Raw genomic sequence first — 19,078 nt, 5'->3', positions numbered from 1 at the left:
TCTATATAGTGCACTAGACCCATAGGGCTCTGGTCAAAAGAAGTGTCCTATATAGGGTTGTGCGTCCCAAAGGGCACCCTACTCCCTATATATATAGTGCACTACTTTTGACTAGAGCTCGATATAGGGAATAGGGTGCGTTTCATAGTCTTGGGGTGGAGACAAGAACAAAGACAGGTGAAGCAGATCAGGGTGTGACATCCACAGGTTTTGATCAATGAGTTTTGATCATCACCAAGATGGACGCCCGCTAATGTGTGACGTCACCGTCGATCTCGCCCGACCACGGCGTCACTTTTATTGTTCCAGACTTCAGGTCTATTAGGCTACTAACGTAATGCAGCTCAATCCACACCACGGAGGTTAACCCTTTCATTCCATGGACAAACACATATTTATCTGATACCTAAATGGATCCTATACAGTCTAGATACACACTACCGTTCAAAAGTTTGAGGTCATTTAGAAATGTCCTTGTTTTTGAAAAAGCACATTTTTTGGTCCATTAAAATAACATCAATTTGATCAGAAATACAGATTAGACATTGTTAAATGATTATTGTAGCTGGAAACGGCAGATTTTTTATGGAATATCTACATAGGCGTACAGAGGCCCATCACTATTGTGTTCCAATGGCACGTTGTGTTAGCTAATCCAAGTTTATCATTTGATAAGGCTAATTGATCATTAGAAAACCCTTTTGCAATTATGTTAGCACAGCTGAAAACTGTTGTCCTGATTAAAGAAGCAATAAAACTGGCCTTCTTTAGACTAGTTGTGTATCTGGAGCATCAGCATTTGTGGGTTCGATTACAGGCTCGAAATGGCCAGAAACAAAGCACTTTATTCTGAAACTCGTCAGTCTATTCTTGTTCTGAGAAATGAAGGCTATTCCATGAGAGAAATTGCAAAGAAACTGAAGATCTCGTAGAAGGCTGTGTACTACTCCCTTCACAGAACAGCGCAAACTGTCTCTAACCAGAATAGAAAGAGGAGTTGGAGCACAACTGAGCAAGAGGACAAGTACATTAGAGTGTCTCGTTTGAGAAACAGATGCCTCACAAGTCCTTAACTGGCAGCTTCATTAAATAGTACCCGCAAACTTCAACAGTGAAGAGGGTACTCCGGGATGCTGGCCTTTAATGTGCTTTTCTTTAAAAAACAAGGACATTTCTAAATAACCCCAAACTTTGAACGGTAGTGTAAATTTAATAGAACACATTACCAAGTGTATTTGAGAACACACAATATAGGAAAATGTAGATGTTTAATCAAACACTATGATAGATATAGAGGGTCCTAGGAATCAGAACAGAATAAGATTCAACGCTAAACCTCCAAAAACGATCACCTAAAGTCGTCAGCATCATCCTCCGTTTGTATGGGATCTATAGATCTCCTTGTCTGTTCCTGTAGGATCTATAGATCTCCTTGTCTGTTCCTATAGGATCTATAGATCTCCTTGTCTGTTCCTATAGGATCTATAGATCTCCTTGTCTGTTCCTATAGGATCTATAGATCTCCTTGTCTGTTCCTATAGGATCTATAGATCTCCTTGTCTGTTCCTGTAGGATCTATAGATCTCCTTGTCTGTTCCTATGGGATCTATAGATTTCCTTGTCTGTTCCTGTAGGATCTATAGATCTCCTTGTCTGTTCCTGTAGGATCTATAGATCTCATTGTCTGTTCCTATAGGATCTATAGATCTCATTGTCTGTTCCTATAGGATCTATAGATCTCCTTGCTGTTCCTATCAAATCTATAGATCTTCTTGTCTGTTCCTATAGGATCTATAGATCTCCTGGTCTGTTCCTGTAGGATCTATAGATTTCCTTGTCTGTTCCTATAGGATCTATAGATCTCCTTGTCTGTTCCTATCGAATCTATAGATCTCCTTGTCTGTTCCTATAGGATCTATAGATCTCCTTGTCTGTTCCTGTAGGATCTATAGATCTCCTTGTCTGTTCCTGTAGGATCTATAGATCTCCTTGTCTGTTCCTATAGGATACATAAATCTCCTTGTCTGTTCCTGTAGGATCTATAGATCTCCTTGTCTGTTCCTGTAGGATCTATAGATCTCATTGTCTGTTCCTATAGGATACATAAATCTCCTTGTCTGTTCCTATAGGATCTATAGATCTCCTTGTCTGTTCCTGTAGGATCTATAGATCTCCTTGTCTGTTCCTGTAGGATCTATAGATCTCCTTGTGTGTTCCTGTAGGATCTATAGATCTCCTTGTCTGTTCCTGTAGGATCTATAGATCTCCTTGTCTGTTCCTGTAGGATCTATAGATCTCCTTGTCTGTTCCTATAGGATCTATAGATCTCCTTGTCTGTTCCTATAGGATACATAAATCTCCTTGTCTGTTCCTATAGGATCTATAGATCTCATTGTCTGTTCCTATAGGATCTATAGATCTCCTTGTTTGTTCCTATAGGATCTATAGATCTCATTGTCTGTTCCTATAGGATCTATAGATCTCCTTGTCTGTTCCTATAGGATCTATAGATCTCCTTGTCTGTTCCTATAGGATCTATAGATCTCCTTGTCTGTTCCTATAGGATCTATAGATCTCATTGTCTGTTCCTATAGGATCTATAGATCTCCTTGTCTGTTCCTATCAAATCTATAGATCTCCTTGTCTGTTCCTATAGGATCTATAGATCTCCTTGTCTGTTCCTGTAGGATCTACGACCATAGAGAAGTATGACCTGCGGACCAACACATGGACCCAGGTGGGAGTGATGAACGGCCGGAGGCTGCAGTTCGGGGTGGCAGTGATCGACAACAAGCTGTACGTGGTGGGGGGCCGAGACGGGCTGAAGACATCCAACATGGTGGAGTGTTACAACCCTTTCAACAATGTCTGGTCCACCATGCCTCCCATGTCTACACACAGACACGGACTTGGTGGGTTTACAGTTTTTGTTCAATTATTATTACATTTTATACCTATACTATTGCAGCACAAGCACAGCAGATACAGTATGTGTTGTACTGTCTCTACTCGAGGCCCAGGCTTTTGTGATACAGGACAGTAGACATTCGTCTCTGCACCACAAGACAGTAAGATCAAACAATCCTTTGTCTCTCTCTCTCTCTCTCTCTCTCTCTCTCTCTCTCTCTCTCTCTCTCTCTCTCTCTCTCTCTCTCTCTCTCTCTCTCCTCTCTCTCTCTCTCTCCTCTCTCTCTCTCTCTCTCTCTCTCTCTCTCTCTCTCTCTCTCTCTCTCTCTTCTCTCTCTCTCTCTCTCCTCTCTCTCTCTCTCTCTCTCTCTCTCTCTCTCTCTCTCTCTCTCTCTCTCTCTCTCTCTCTCTCTCTCTCTCTGTGCCTCTCTCTCTCTCTCTCTCTCTCTCTGTGCCTCTCTCTCTCTCTCTCTCTCTCTCTCTCTCTGTGCCTCTCTCTCTCTCTCTCTGTGCCTCTCTCTATCTCTCTCTGTGCCTCTCTGCCTCTCTGCCCCTCTCTCTCTCTCTGCCTCTCTGCCTCTCTCTCTCTGTGCCTCTCTCTCTCTCTCTCTCTTTCTCTCTCTTTCTCTCTCTCTCTTTGATTGACTTGGCAAGTTAAATTACTTACATTGTCAAGGTGTACATATAACAAAAATGGTGGGACCAACAGCAATAATAATAGTAGTAGTGGATAATTGATTCTTGACGCTAGGGGGCAGAATTTTTATGTTTGGAAAAATAATGTTCCCAATGTAAGCTGCCTATTCCTCAGGTGCAGATGCTAGAATATGCATATCATTGACAGAGTAGGATAGAAGTATCTGTGAGTATAACAGAACTGATTTTGCAGGCGAAAACCTGAGGAAATCCAACCCGGAAGTGACTCTTATTTTGAAAAATCACTGTTCCATTGCCTGCCTTTCGTCCATTTAAAGGGATATCAACCAGATCCCTTTTCCAATGGCTTCCTCAGGGTGTGAACAGTCTTTAGACATAGTTTCAAGTGACAGAGCTCCAGAGTTCCTCTGTGGAGATTGGAGAACATTCCAGGAGGACAACCATTTCTGCAGCACTCCACCAATCAGGCATTTATGGCAGTGTGGTCAGACGGAAGCCACTCCTCAGTATACAGCCCGCTTGGAGTTTGCCAAAAGGCCCCTAAAGGACTCTCAGACCATGAGAAACAAGATTCCCTGGTCTGATGAAACCAAGATTGAACTCTTTGTCCTGAATGGCAAGCGTCATGTCTGGAGGAAACCTGGCACCAAACCTACGGTGAAGGATGGTGGTGGCGGTAGTAAGCCTGATTACCAACAATGAAATGACAGCCAACAGGGGTGGAGGTGAGGGCCCTGGAAGTGTGGTGCCAGGAAAATATCCTCTCACTCAACGTCAACAAAACAAAGGAGCTGATCCTGGACTTCAGGAAACAGCAGAGGGAGCACCCCCCTATCCACATCGAAGGGACTGCAGTGGAGAAGGTGGAAAGCTTCAAGTTCCTCGACATACACATCACTGACAAACTGAAATGGTCCACCCACACAGACAGTGAACCACACAGACAGCCTCAACCTCAGGAGGCTGAAGAAATTTGTTTTGGCACCTAAAACCCACAAACATTTACAGATGCACAATTGAGAGCATCCTGTCGGGCTGTATCACCGCCTGGTACGGCAACTGCACCGCCCGGTACGGCAACCGCAGGGATCTCCAGAGGGTGGTGCGGTCTGCCCAACGCATCACCGGGGGCAAACTACCTGCCCTCCAGGACACCTACAGCACCCGATGTCACAGGAAGGCCATAAAGATCATCAAGGACAACAACCACCTGAGCCACTGCCTGATCACCCCGCTATCATTCAGAAGGTGATGTCAGTACAGGTGCAGCAAAGCTTTGACCGAGAGACTGAAAAAAATCTCAAGGCCATCAGACTGTTAAATAGCCATCACTAGCACCTTAGAGGCTGCTGCCCTATAAACATATGCTTGAAATCACTTCCCGCTGTAATAATGTTTACATATCTTGCATAACTCACGTCGTATGTACATACTGTATTCTATTCTACTGTATTTTAGTCTATGCCGCTCTGACTTTGCTCGTCCAAATATTTATAAATTCTTGATTCCTTTCCTTTAGATTGGTATACTGTATGTTGTGAAATTGTTAGATGTAACTTGTTAGATATTACTGCACTGTTGGAGCTAGAAACACAAGCGTTTCGCTACACCCGCACTAACATCAGCTAAACATGTGTACGTGACCAATCTGACTATTTATGTAAATGTGCTATTTCAGTTGCTTGGTCATTTTTGGCTTATTGTGTGTAGATTGATTAGTGAAAACAACATTTTGAAAAAGTCAAGGGGTCTGAATACTTTCCCCAATGCACTGTATATATTGGCTGGTAACGTTCTGGTTTAGGGCACAACATTATTCTAAAGGAACATCGGGTAAAAAACATTCTACATTCTGTACGAATGAAGTTCATCGGAAATAGTCATTTTAATTAAACCAGTTGTGGGTTGATTTGACATATCGTTCCTTCTTTTCTGAATAAACACAACAGGTTTATAGCCAGCAGCGTAGGCAGCTCCTCACGTCTTCACAGTAAAACCGGGCTCACCACAAGCAAAGTATATAAGAGCCATCTGCTACAGCCCCGATCAAAGGAGACCCGGTAATACTATTCACTGTAACCTCTGGGAAAAAACATGTTCACCCATAGCTCATAAAAGTCAACCACACACATCTCACAGACGAGTGAGATGAATACTTGACTAGAGATCCTAGGTGCACAGGTGCATAGGGGGCCCTCTCCGAGCTGAGGCTCTGGGGGTATGGACTCTGGTCTTTGAACTGGAGGGCTGGGCTGGCGAGGCACAAACTGACTCTCCTCCGCACTAGGCTCTACTCTTTCCATCCTCTCTCTTTCCAATTTCAACTGTGAATCAAGCCATTCCTGATATGAAACGTATGAGAAAAGAGAAAAACAGAGCAGGCGTACGGTAGTCTGCCAAGGTGTTATGTAGGAATAGTGTAAGTGAGAGAGAGTGAAAGAGAGAGAGGGAGGCAGAGAGAGAGAGAGGCAGAGAGTGAGATAGGAGCAGAGAGAGACAAAGAGAGGTAGAGAGAGAGAGAGGAGAGAGGAGAGAGACAGAGAGAGAGGAACTCTTTTGATAGGTACACCTGCAGCTCACCCCTTGGCAGCAGTACTGTAGACTACTTCATCACCGACCTCAAACCAGAGTCTCTCAGAGCCTTCACAGTCAGCCCACTAACACCTCTCTCAGAGCCTTCACAGTCAGCCCACTAACACCTCTCTCAGAGCCTTCACAGTCAGCCCACTAACACCTCTCTCAGAGCCTTCACAGTCAGCCCACTAACACCTCTCTCAGAGCCTTCACAGTCAGCCCACTAACACCTCTCTCAGAGCCTTCACAGTCAGCCCACTAACACCTCTCTCAGACCACAGTAAAATCACAGTGTATCTGAGAAGAGCAGAACCCAACCATGAAGCATCACGGCCCAATAAATTACATGGTACTAAACAGGCCTATAGATGGAGTGCAAACAGTACAGAAATCTACCAAAAAGCAATTAGTAGCTATCCAAAATGGGGATATGTGGAGAAATCACTTTGCAAACCTCTACAGCAATATAACAAAGAGCCCAGAATAAAAAAGATATACAAGAAAAATGACCAATCCTTGAATTAGCAGTCAAAGACTATCAGAATCGTGTGGATATCCCAATTACAGAAGAATCATTTTGGGAAAACTATGCACGCTCCGAACCCAAAAGGCCTGTGGTGCTCATGCTATTTTAAATTAAATGATCAAATATACAGACCTCAATTTCAAATTGGCTATAGTAAATTCTTCAACATTATCCCCACTGCAGGTATTTTCCCTCGATATTTGGAACCAAGGATTGATCAAACCAATCTATAAAAATGTAGACAAATTTGACCCAAATAATTACAGAGGAATTTGAGTTAACAGCAACTTGGGGAAAATTCATAAATAGATCATGATGATTATAAATCATTTCCTTGATTTTTTAAATGATCGTACAACAGACCACATTTATACAAATAAAAAATATAATAAATATAAATATATCCAAACTCTAATTGACATAATCTAGTCGTGTTTTGTAGACTTCAAGAAATAATTTGATTCAATTTGGCATAAAGGTATTTTTTATAAACTAATAGAAAGAGGTATTGGAGGGAAAACACATGACGTCATTAGATCAATGTACACTAAAAACAAATGTGCGGTTAAAATTGGCAACAAGCAAACAGACTTCTTCTCTCAGTGACGTGGAGTGAAACAGGGCTGCCCAATGAGTCCAACACTATTTAACATCTACATTAATCAATTGGCAAAAACATTAGACAAATCGGCAGCACCTGGTATCACCCTATACAACACTGAAATCAAGTGTCTGCTGTACAAAATTGACCTGGTGCTGCTGTCTCCCACTAAGGAGGGTCTGCTGTATGCAGATGACCTGGTGCTGCTGTCTCCCACTAAGGAGGGTCTGCTGTAGACAGATGACCTGGTGCTGCTGTCTCCCACTAAGGAGGGTCTGCTGTAGACAGACGACCTGGTGCTGCTGTCTCCCACTAAGGAGGGTCTGCTGTAGACAGATGACCTGGTGCTGCTGTCTCCCACTAAGGAGGGTCTGCTGTAGACAGATGACCTGGTGCTGCTGTCTCCCACTAAGGAGGGGTTACGGAAGCACTTAGATCATCAGCACAGCACAGGTTCAGTCAGCCATGGGCTCTGACTGTTAATAACAGGTTCAGTCAGACCTGGGCTCTGACTGTTAATAACAGGTTCTGTCAGACCTGGGCTCTGAATGTTAATAACAGGTTCTGTCAGACCTGGGCTCTGACTGTTAATAACAGGTTCTGTCAGACCTGGGCTCTGAATGTTAATAACAGGTTCTGTCAGACCTGGGCTCTGACTGTTAATAACAGGTTCAGTCAGACCTGGGCTCTGAATGTTAATAACAGGTTCTGTCAGACCTGGGCTCTGACTGTTAATAACAGGTTCTGTCAGACCTGGGCTCTGAATGTTAATAACAGGTTCTGTCAGACCTGGGCTCTGACTGTTAATAACAGGTTCTGTCAGACCTGGGCTCTGACTGTTAATAACAGGTTCTGTCAGACCTGGGCTCTGAATGTTAATAACAGGTTCTGTCAGACCTGGGCTCTGACTGTTAATAACAGGTTCTGTCAGACCTGGGCTCTGACTGTTAATAACAGGTTCTGTCAGACCTGGGCTCTGAATGTTAATAACAGGTTCTGTCAGACCTGGGCTCTGACTGTTAATAACAGGTTCTGTCAGACCTGGGCTCTGAATGTTAATAACAGGTTCAGTCAGACCTGGGCTCTGAATGTTAATAACAGGTTCTGTCAGACCTGGGCTCTGACTGTTAATAACAGGTTCTGTCAGACCTGGGCTCTGACTGTTAATAACAGGTTCTGTCAGACCTGGGCTCTGACCATTAATCACAGGTTCTGTCAGACCTGGGCTCTGACCGTTAATCTTTAAAAAATGAATAGAATGATATTCCAAAAAAGGTCCAGAAATCAGGATGGCAAATATAAATTCTATTTGGACACAGTTCTATTAGAACACACCAAAAACTACACATATCTAGGACTAAATATCAGCAACAGAGGTAGCTTTCACATGGCTGTGAATGAGCTCAGAGACAAAGCAAGAAGAGCATTTTATGCCATTAAAGGGAACATCAAAATCAAAATTCCAATTAGAATCTGGCTAAACATTTTCCAATCAGTTATAGAACCAATTGCTCTATATGGCAGGGAAGTATGGGGTCCACTCTCTAACAGCGAAGTATGGGCTCCACTCTCTAACAGTGAATTTACCAAATGGGACAAACATCCAATCAAAATACTGCATGCAGAGTTTTGCGAAACTGTATTGCAAGTGCAAAGAAAAACTCAAAATAACCCATGTAGAGCAGAATTGGGCTGATACCCCCTCCTCATTCAAATAGAAAAAAGAGCCATCACATTTTACAACCATCTAAAAACAAGTGACCCAAAATGTTCCATCACACAGCTCTACAATGTCAAGAGATGAAACAAGAGAAGAGTCCCCTCTGAGGCTCAGTTCACTAACTCAAACCAACCACATAGAGCCTCAGGACAGCACTCAGAAAATCTGGCCCAACCAAATCATCACAAAGCAAAAACAAAAATATATCACCTATTGAAAAGACACCACAAAAAATCTAAGTAAACTTCAATGCTATTTGGCTCTAAACAGACAGTACATGGTGGCAGACTATCTGACCACTGTGACTGATAGAAAACTTAGGAAAACACTGACTAGGTACAGACTCAGTGAGCACAGTCTGGCTATAGAGACCGGTCGTCACAGACAAACCTGGCTGCCCAGAGAGGACAGTCTGGCTATAGAGACCGGTCGTCACAGACAAACCTGGCTGCCCAGAGAGGACAGTCTGGCTATAGAGACCGGTCGTCACAGACAAACCTGGCTGCCCAGAGAGGACAGTCTGGCTATAGTGACCGGTCGTCACAGACAAACCTGGCTGCCCAGAGAGGACAGTCTGGCTATAGAGACCGGTCGTCACAGACAAACCTGTCAACTGTGGGCCTTTCCACATCATGTAAAATGAATGGAATTTTCCACAGGTGAACTCCAATCAAGTTGTAGAAACATCTCAAGTTTGACCAATGGAAACAGGATACACCTGAGCTCAATTTCGACTCATAGCAAAGAGTCTGAAAACTTATGTAAATATGGTATTTCTTTTTTTGTTGTACATTTGCTAAAATTTCTAAAAACCTATTTTCACTTTGTCATTATGGGGTATTGTGCATATATTGACGAAAAAAAATAAGTATTTAATCCATTTTAAAATATGGCTGTAACATAACAAAATGTTTCTAAAAGTCCAAAGGTCTGAATACTTTCCGAAGGCACTGGATAAATCTATCTATTGTGTTGTACAGTAACTTCCTATTCATTGTTGTTGGAAAAACACTTTCCTCTGTGACCCCCAGCAATAGCAGGATTAACAGTGTTTTATATCCATCCTGTTTGGAGAACAGAGCCTGGGTTCAAGTACTATTTCAAATCTTTCAAATACTAAGTTTGCCCTAGCCTGCCTGGTTCTGGGCGTGCAGAGTTTGTAGTTTTGGGATTATTCTATTGGTTCCATTATTAAGCCAAGCAAGCTTAATCAATCGGAAATAACGTATTTTAAATGATTTCAAATAGTATTTGAAACCAGGTCTGTTTGGAGAATAGAATAGCCAACGTTCAGTCAGTTCAACACAACGGTGACTCATCTAACAGCACTTTGGCTGTTCTCAAATGAGCATCATGGTTGAGCCACGCACACACACACACACACACACACACACACACACACACACACACACACACACACACACACACACACACACACACACACACACACACACACACACACACACACACACACACACACACACACACACACAGGTTGATGGTTCCCTCCTCTGTCTAACTCTTCAGGTATAACAGTTTTGGAGGGCCCCATGTATGCAGTCGGTGGCCATGATGGATGGAGTTACCTGAATACAGTGGAGAGGTGGGACCCCCAGGCTAAACAGTGGAACTACGTGGCCAGCATGTCCACGCCACGCAGCACTATGGGAGTCACCGCACTCAACGGAAAGTAAGTGGCCGTACTAAAAAATTATGACAGCATGCAGGAACAGTCATTACTAAAACACAAGCTTATTTAAGACATAAGGCACGAAATGAAAGAAGAATTTCTGACACACTGGAAGCCAGTAACCAGCACAACAGGACACAAATAGTTCTGCTTCTTGTTATGTAACACATTTTGGCGAATGCCTGACCTACGCATCGAAACAAGAATGCTTTTCTTTGTGCGTAAGCCTGGGCCTAGACTACCACAGCTCTAAGTTACATAACGCCACACAACAATGGACTGTTCTGCAGTGTGTTTTCACTCTATAAAACCCTTTTAGATCGTCTTCCTGAATCTGGGTCAAGTAGACAACAAGGGAGGAAGATGGTTCCTCAACCCTCCTTCCCTCTCTGCCATGGAAGATGTTTCCTCAACCCTCCGTCCCTCTCTGCCATGGAAGATGTTTCCTCAACCCTCCGTCCCTCTCTGCCATGGAAGATGTTTCCTCAACCCTCCGTCCCTCTCTGCCATGGAAGATGTTTCCTCAACCCTCCTTCCCTCTCTGCCATGGAAGATGTTTCCTCAACCCTCCTTCCCTCTCTGCCATGGAAGATGGTTCCTCAACCCTTCTTCCCTCTCTGCCATGGAAGATGGTTCCTCAACCCTCCTTCCCTCTCTGCCATGGAAGATGTTTCCTCAACCCTCCTTCCCTCTCTGCCATGGAAGATGGTTCCTCAACCCTTCTTCCCTCTCTGCCATGGAAGATGTTTCCTCAACCCTCCTTCCCTCTTTGCCATGGAAGATGGTTCCTCAACCCTTCTTCCCTCTCTGCCATGGAAGATGTTTCCTCAACCCTCCTTCCCTCTCTGCCATGGAAGATGTTTCCTCAACCCTCCTTCCCTCTCTGCCATGGAAGATGTTTCCTCAACTCTCCTTCCCTCTCTGCCATGGAAGATGTTTCCTCAACCCTCCTTCCCTCTCTGCCATGGAAGATGGTTCCTCAACCCTTCTTCCCTCTCTGCCATGGAAGATGTTTCTACAACCCTCCTTCTCTCTTTGCCATGGAAGATATATCCTCAACTCTCCTTTCCTCTCTGCTAAGGAAGCCTGAGATTCTCCCTCCCTTAAAAGAAGATGTCATATCAGAGCAACATCCAAAATCCAATTTGTAACGCTTTTATTGTCCTTACAGATTGTTTGCAGTTGGTGGTCGGGATGGGAGCTCGTGTCTGCGGTCAATGGAATGCTTTGATCCACACACCAACAAGTGGAGTATGTGTGCCCCCATGGCGAAGAGGAGAGGAGGGGTGGGTGTGGCCACATACAACAGCTTCCTCTATGCTGTGGGTGGTCATGATGCCCTGGCGTCCAACCACTGCTCCAGACTCTCAGACTGTGTAGAGAGGTAAACAACCACTGTCCCAGACTATCAGACTGTGTAGACAGGTAAACAAACACTGCTCCAGACTCTCAGACTGTGTAGAGAGGTAAACAACCACTGTCCCAGACTATCAGACTGTGTAGACAGGTAAACAACCACTGTCCCAGACTATCAGACTGTGTAGACAGGTAAACAAACACTGTCCCAGACTATCAGACTGTGTAGAGAGGTAAACAACCACTGCTCCAGACTCTCAGACTGTGTAGAGAGGTAAACAACCACTGTCCCAGACTATCAGACTGTGTAGACAGGTAAACAACCACTGTCCCAGACTATCAGACTGTGTAGACAGGTAAACAACCACTGTCCCAGACTATCAGACTGTGTAGAGAGGTAAACAACCACTGTCCCAGACTATCAGACTGTGTAGAGAGGTAAACAACCACTGTCCCAGACTATCAGACTGTCTAGACAGGTAAACAACCACTGTCCCAGACTATCAGACTGTGTAGAGAGGTAAACAACCACTGTCCCAGACTATCAGACTGTGTAGAGGTAAACAACCACTGTCCCAGACTATCAGACTGTGTAGACAGGTAGACAACCACTGTCCCAGACTATCAGACTGTGTAGAGAGGTAAACAAACACTGTCCCAGACTATCAGACTGTGTAGAGAGGTAAACAACCACTGTCCCAGACTCTCAGACTGTGTAGAGAGGTAAACAACCACTGTCCCAGACTATCAGACTGTGTAGACAGGTAAACAACCACTGTCCCAGACTCTCAGACTGTGTAGACAGGTAAACAACCACTGTCCCAGACTCTCAGACTGTGTAGACAGGTAAACAACCACTGTCCCAGACTATCAGACTGTGTAGAGAGGTAAACAACCACTACTCCAGAATCTCAGACTGTGTAGACAGGTAAACAACCACTGCTCCAGACTCTCAGACTGTGTAGACAGGTAAACAACCACTGTCCCAGACTATCAGACTGTGTAGAGAGGTAAACAACCACTGTCCCAGACTCTCAGACTGTGTAGAGGTAAACAACCACTGTCCCAGACTATCAGACTGTGTAGAGAGGTAAACAACCACTGTCCCAGACTATCAGACTGTGTAGAGAGGTAAACAACCACTGTCCCAGACTATCAGACTGTGTAGAGAGGTAAACAACCACTGTCCCAGACTATCAGACTGTGTAGACAGGTAAACAAACACTGTCCCAGACTATCAGACTGTGTAGAGGGGTAAACAACCACTGTCCCAGACTATCAGACTGTGTAGAGAGGTAAACAACCACTGTCCCAGACTCTCAGACTGTGTAGACAGGTAAACAACCACTGTCCCAGACTCTCAGACTGTGTAGAGGTAAACAACCACTGTCCCAGACTATCAGACTGTGTAGAGAGGTAAACAAACACTGCTCCAGACTATCAGACTGTGTAGACAGGTAAACAACCACTGTCCCAGACTATCAGACTGTGTAGAGGTAAACAACCACTGTCCCAGACTATCAGACTGTGTAGAGGTAAACAACTACTGTCCCAGACTATCAGACTGTGTAGACAGGTAAACAACCACTGTTCCAGACTCTCAGACTGTGTAGAGAGGTAAACAACCACTGTCCCAGACTCTCAGACTGTGTAGACAGGTAAACAACCACTGTCCCAGACTCTCAGACTGTGTAGACAGGTAAACAACCACTGTCCCAGACTATCAGACTGTGTAGACAGGTAAACAACCACTGTCCCAGACTATCAGACTGTGTAGACAGGTAAACAACCACTGTCCCAGACTATCAGACTGTGTAGAGGGGTAAATAACCACTGTTCCAGACTATCAGACTGTGTAGAGGGGTAAACGAACACTGTCCCAGACTATCAGACTGTGTAGAGGTAAACAACCACTGTCCCAGACTATCAGACTATGTAGACAGGTAAACAACCACTGTCCCAGACTATCAGACTGTGTAGACAGGTAAACAACCACTGCTCCAGACTATCAGACTGTGTAGAGGGGTAAATAACCACTGTCCCAGACTATCAGACTGTGTAGAGAGGTAAACAACCACTGTCCCAGACTATCAGACTGTGTAGAGGGGTAAACAACCACTGTTCCAGACTATCAGACTGTGTAGAGGGGTAAACAACCACTGTCCCAGACTATCAGACTGTGTAGAGGGGTAAACAACCACTGTTCCAGACTATCAGACTGTGTAGAGAGGTAAACAACCACTGTCCCAGACTATCAGACTATGTAGACAGGTAAACAACCACTGTCCCAGACTATCAGACTGTGTAGACAGGTAAACAACCACTGTCCCAGACTATCAGACTGTGTAGAGGTAAACAACCACTGTCCCAGACTATCAGACTGTGTAGAGGGGTAAACAACCACTGTCCCAGACTATCAGACTGTGTAGAGGGGTAAACAACCACTGTCCCAGACTATCAGACTGTGTAGAGGTAAACAACCACTGTCCCAGACTATCAGACTGTGTAGAGAGGTAAACAACCACTGTCCCAGACTATCAGACTGTGTAGACAGGTAAACAACCACTGTCCCAGACTCTCAGACTGTGTAGACAGGTAAACAACCACTGTCCCAGACTATCAGACTGTGTAGAGAGGTAAACAACCACTGTCCCAGACTATCAGACTGTGTAGACAGGTAAACAACCACTGTCCCAGACTCTCAGACTGTGTAGACAGGTAAACAACCACTGTCCCAGACTATCAGACTGTGTAGAGAGGTAAACAAACACTGCTCCAGACTCTCAGACTGTGTAGAGAGGTAAACAACCACTGTCCCAGACTCTCAGACTGTGTAGAGGTAAACAACCACTGTCCCAGACTATCAGACTGTGTAGACAGGTAAACAACCACTGTCCCAGACTATCAGACTGTGTAGAGAGGTAAACAACCACTGTCCCAGACTATCAGACTGTGTAGAGAGGTAAACAACCACTGTCCCAGACTATCAGACTGTGTAGAGGTAAACAACCACTGTCCCAGACTATCAGACTGTGTAGACAGGTAAACAACCAATCATAGCTCTGGTCTACAATATGGCTGCGTTTCGACTCTTGGGAGTTGCATCACTTCCTAAAATGCATTGAACAAAGTGAAAACTCCCTCTAGTCCAGGCTTACACCAATCCAATGCATTTGAATCCATGACAGAGATGTAAGTGCACACTTTTGGGAGAAGTGCAGAGAATTGGGATGCAGACTATCTCAGCAGTGAACTAGAATTGGGATGCGGCCTATCTCAGTAGTGAACTAGAATTGGGATGTGGCCTATCTCAGTAGTGAACTAGAATTGGGATGTGGCCTATCTCAGTAGTGAACTAGAATTGGGATGTGGCCTATCTCAGTAGTGAACTAGAATTGGGATGTGGCCTATCTCAGTAGTGAACTAGAATTGGGATGTGGCCTATCTCAGTAGTGAACTAGAATTGGGATGTGGCCTATCTCAGTAGTGAACTAGAATTGGGATGCAGCCTATCTCAGTAGTGAACTAGAATTGGGATGTGGCCTATCTCAGTAGTGAACTAGAATTGGGATGTGGCCTATCTCAGTAGTGAACTAGAGTAAAAAAACTCAACATTGTGTCTTGTTATAGATATTATAAGGGTGAAGTATAGCTATGTGTATGGAAACAGAGTTGGGACATTTCAGGCTATGCGAATGGAAACAGAGTTGGGACATTTCAGGCTGTGCGTATGGAAACAGATTTGGGACATTTCAGGCTGTGCGTTTGGAAACAGAGTTGGGACATTTCAGGCTGTGTGTATGGAAACAGAGTTGGGACATTTCAGGCTATGCGTATGGAAACAGAGTTGGGACATTTCAGGCTATGTGTATGGAAACAGAGTTGGGACATTTCAGGCTATGTGTATGGAAACAGAGTTGGGACATTTCAGGCTATGCGTATGGAAACAGAGTTGGGACATTTCAGGCTATGTGTATGGAAACAGAGTTGGGACATTTCAGAGTTAGGACATTTCAGGCTATGCGTATGGAAACAGAGTTGGGTGTGTGCCTAGTTATGTCCCTTGAGGTGAGGCATAGGCCGTGTTCGAGAGCATCAAAACCGTGATGTATCATGGGTAAATTGTGACTGACTGATTGATCTACAAATGAATAGTGAGTAGTTATTTATGATGCAAGGTGATTTGTAGATCAGTCAGTCTCAACTCGCCTTTAAAGTTGGCTGCAGTGTCAAATGCAGACATCGGGATTGTTCCACATCGCAGGCGATTAACGACTGACAGATCTACAAAAAAACCTTGCGTCATAAAGAACTACTCATTATTATTTGTAGATCAGTCACAATTTACCCAAGGCACGTTACAGGTTTGATCCTCTGGAACACAGCCATTGTCTCTGTCTGTCTGCATGTTGATCCTCTGGAACACAGCCATTGTCTCTGTCTGTCTGCATGTTGATCCTCTGGAACACAACCATTGTCTCTGTCTGTTTGCATGTTGATCCTCTGAAACACAACCATTGTCTCTGTCTGTTTGCATGTTGATCCTCTGGAACACAACCATTGTCTCTGTCTTCTCTGCATGTTGATCCTCTGGAACACAACCATTGTCTCTGTCTGTTTGCATGTACAGGTCAAACTCAAGACACGTCATTCTTTCCATCGGAGCTGGTTTTAGCCGTGTGATTATCTGGCTTCTGCCTCCATCTGCTGGCTGTTCTGTAAACATCAAACTGTAGCTGATACACACTGCATGTGACCCTATCAATGAACAGAATACCATTAGTGTCAAAAACAATTAAACAGAAAATATAATTTCAAAAGTCAATAAATAAAAAAAATACAACAAAATATTTTGTCTCACTCAAAATATATTGTTGAATTCATCCATGGACAAGATTAATCTTTGCTCTGTATCTCTTAAATATCCCAGTGCTCACTACACTTCTTCAGGTATGTCCATTTATCCTTGTATTTCCTCTATATCACTACAGGTATGATCCCAAAACAGACACATGGACCACGGTGTCCTCTCTGAGTGTCCCCAGAGATGCTGTAGGTATCTGTCTGCTAGGAGACAGGCTATACGCTGTCGGAGGATACGACGGAACATCCTACCTGAACAGTGTTGAGTCCTATGATGCACAGAACAATGAATGGACTGAGGTAACTTGAATCATTCCTTAGATCTTCATAGAATGCTTTTCGACCCAGAATTCCAATAGCCAGGCACAACCTTTTATTTCCATACTGTAATAGCTTTTTAAGACAGACTGAATGACCTTTCATTACCCTTTACTGTATGTCTCCAACAGGAGGTCAATCTCAACATTGGAAGGGCTGGAGCCTGTGTTGTAGTTGTGAGAATACCTTGAGGACTACAACTACAAACACTACAACTCTACAACTCTACAACAGTGATTTTCATTGTCCACTTGAAAGTATTTTATCTTGATTGGGGACACTGCCCTGTGTAGGGTGCCGTCTTTCGGATGGGACGTTAAACGGGTGTCCTGACTCTCTGAGGTCATTAAAGATCCCATGGCACTTATCGTAAGAGTAGGGGTGTTAACCCCGGTGTCCTGGCTAAATTCCCAATCTGGCCCTCAAACCATCATGGTCACCTAATAATCCCCAGTTTACAATTGGCTCATTCATCCCCCTCCTCTCCCCTGTAACTATTCCCCAGGTCGTTGCTGCAAATGAGAACGTGTTCTCAGTCAACTTACCTGGTAAAATAACGGTAAAATAAAAAATAAATAAAAAATAAGAACGTACTTTACCATATCTACGGATCAAGTAAGTGGTTAGTAATGGTTAAAAAAATAAGAAAACTCTGCCACACTCTCCTTGGTCTGGTTACTCTGTTAAAATGCTCTATCAGAAAATAATGTTCAGAAAATAATGTTCAGAAAATAATGTTCAGAAAATAATGTTCAGAAAATAATGTTCAGAAAATAATGTTCAGAAAATAATGTTCAGAAAATAATGTTCAGAAAATAATGTTCAGAAAATAATGTTCAGAAAATAATGTTCAGAAAATAATGTTCTCTATATGATACAAAGAAAGAAATTACATTTATTAACTGATACTTTTACATTTATACAGCAACATTCTATATTTGTCTCATCACATGATATTTTTTCGATTTATACTCCTATGTATATCTCTCTTTTAGCCCCCGGGAAAATGAAATGTCCTTTTTCTATTTTTACTACATCTCTGTTGCTAAACTGGATTTATACTCTACTAAACGTTTTGAAGAAGGACCACTGTGAATAATACTGAAGATGAAGAGTTTGCAAAGTACAATACCGGGTACGCTGTACCAGAACAATTGGAGAAAGTTACTCACGTTGCACAGCAACTGTGAACTGGACATAGTTATTTTAGAAAGGAAAGAAATCTAACAAAAAGTTTTCAAAAAGTTTTTTTTTGCTTTCTTGGAAGCTATAGCTGAATTACACCAAAGTCATTACCCAGTCTTAGAAATGATTTGTACATGTTTTTAAAATACGTTTACAGAATTGTGAATATACAAATATATCATATTGATATTTCGCATTACTACAAAGATGTTAGTAGGTTTGCTAAAATTGCAGTCATCTTTATAAAATCGTATCATGTCTAAACCACTGCATTACTGTCATCTCCAGGGTTTCTTTTTATATTTTGGCATGCTAGTTAATATTTATTTGTAATTAAACAATATTTATATTTTATTTGGTGTTTCATTATGGATCCCCATGAGCTGTTGCGAGAGCTGCAGCTACTCTTCCTGGGCTCCACGCAACACATGAAACATGACATTACGCAGAACATTAATAGACAAGAACAGCTCAAGGACGGCACTACATCAATTTAAAAATGGCACATGTGGCCTCCATATCAATACATACACACACACTATCTAGGTTAAATAGGGGAGAAGCTCCATATCAATACATACACACACACTATCTAGGTTAAATAGGGGAGAAGCGTTGTGAGGAGTTGCTTTGTCAGTTTAAAAAAAAAAAAAAAGTTTGAGGTTCATTTGAGCAACGGAG

The 19,078-nt window shown here is 43.3% G+C and overlaps 1 protein-coding gene across 3 annotated transcripts in view; it reads left to right on the top strand.

Annotated features, from left to right (window-relative positions):
- The window catches only part of LOC129858513 (kelch-like protein 4), a 47,553-nt gene extending 28,802 nt beyond the window's left edge, over positions 1-18,751 (top strand). For all 3 annotated transcript variants that reach the window (XM_055927805.1, XM_055927803.1, XM_055927804.1), the window contains 5 exons: positions 2,688-2,912; positions 10,513-10,675; positions 11,847-12,059; positions 17,023-17,194; positions 17,344-18,751. In XM_055927805.1, the coding sequence (XP_055783780.1) occupies positions 2,688-2,912; positions 10,513-10,675; positions 11,847-12,059; positions 17,023-17,194; positions 17,344-17,403 (833 nt within the window). In that variant the 3' untranslated portion in view covers positions 17,404-18,751. The remainder of the gene's footprint in view (positions 1-2,687; positions 2,913-10,512; positions 10,676-11,846; positions 12,060-17,022; positions 17,195-17,343) is intronic.
- The last annotated feature ends 327 nt before the right edge of the window (positions 18,752-19,078 follow it).

This window comes from Salvelinus fontinalis, chromosome 6 (assembly GCF_029448725.1).
Source record: "Salvelinus fontinalis isolate EN_2023a chromosome 6, ASM2944872v1, whole genome shotgun sequence".
NCBI classification, from domain to species: domain Eukaryota; kingdom Metazoa; phylum Chordata; class Actinopteri; order Salmoniformes; family Salmonidae; genus Salvelinus; species Salvelinus fontinalis.
The sequence above is the reverse complement of the archived record's forward strand: the minus strand, read 5'-3'. Positions and strand labels throughout refer to the sequence as shown.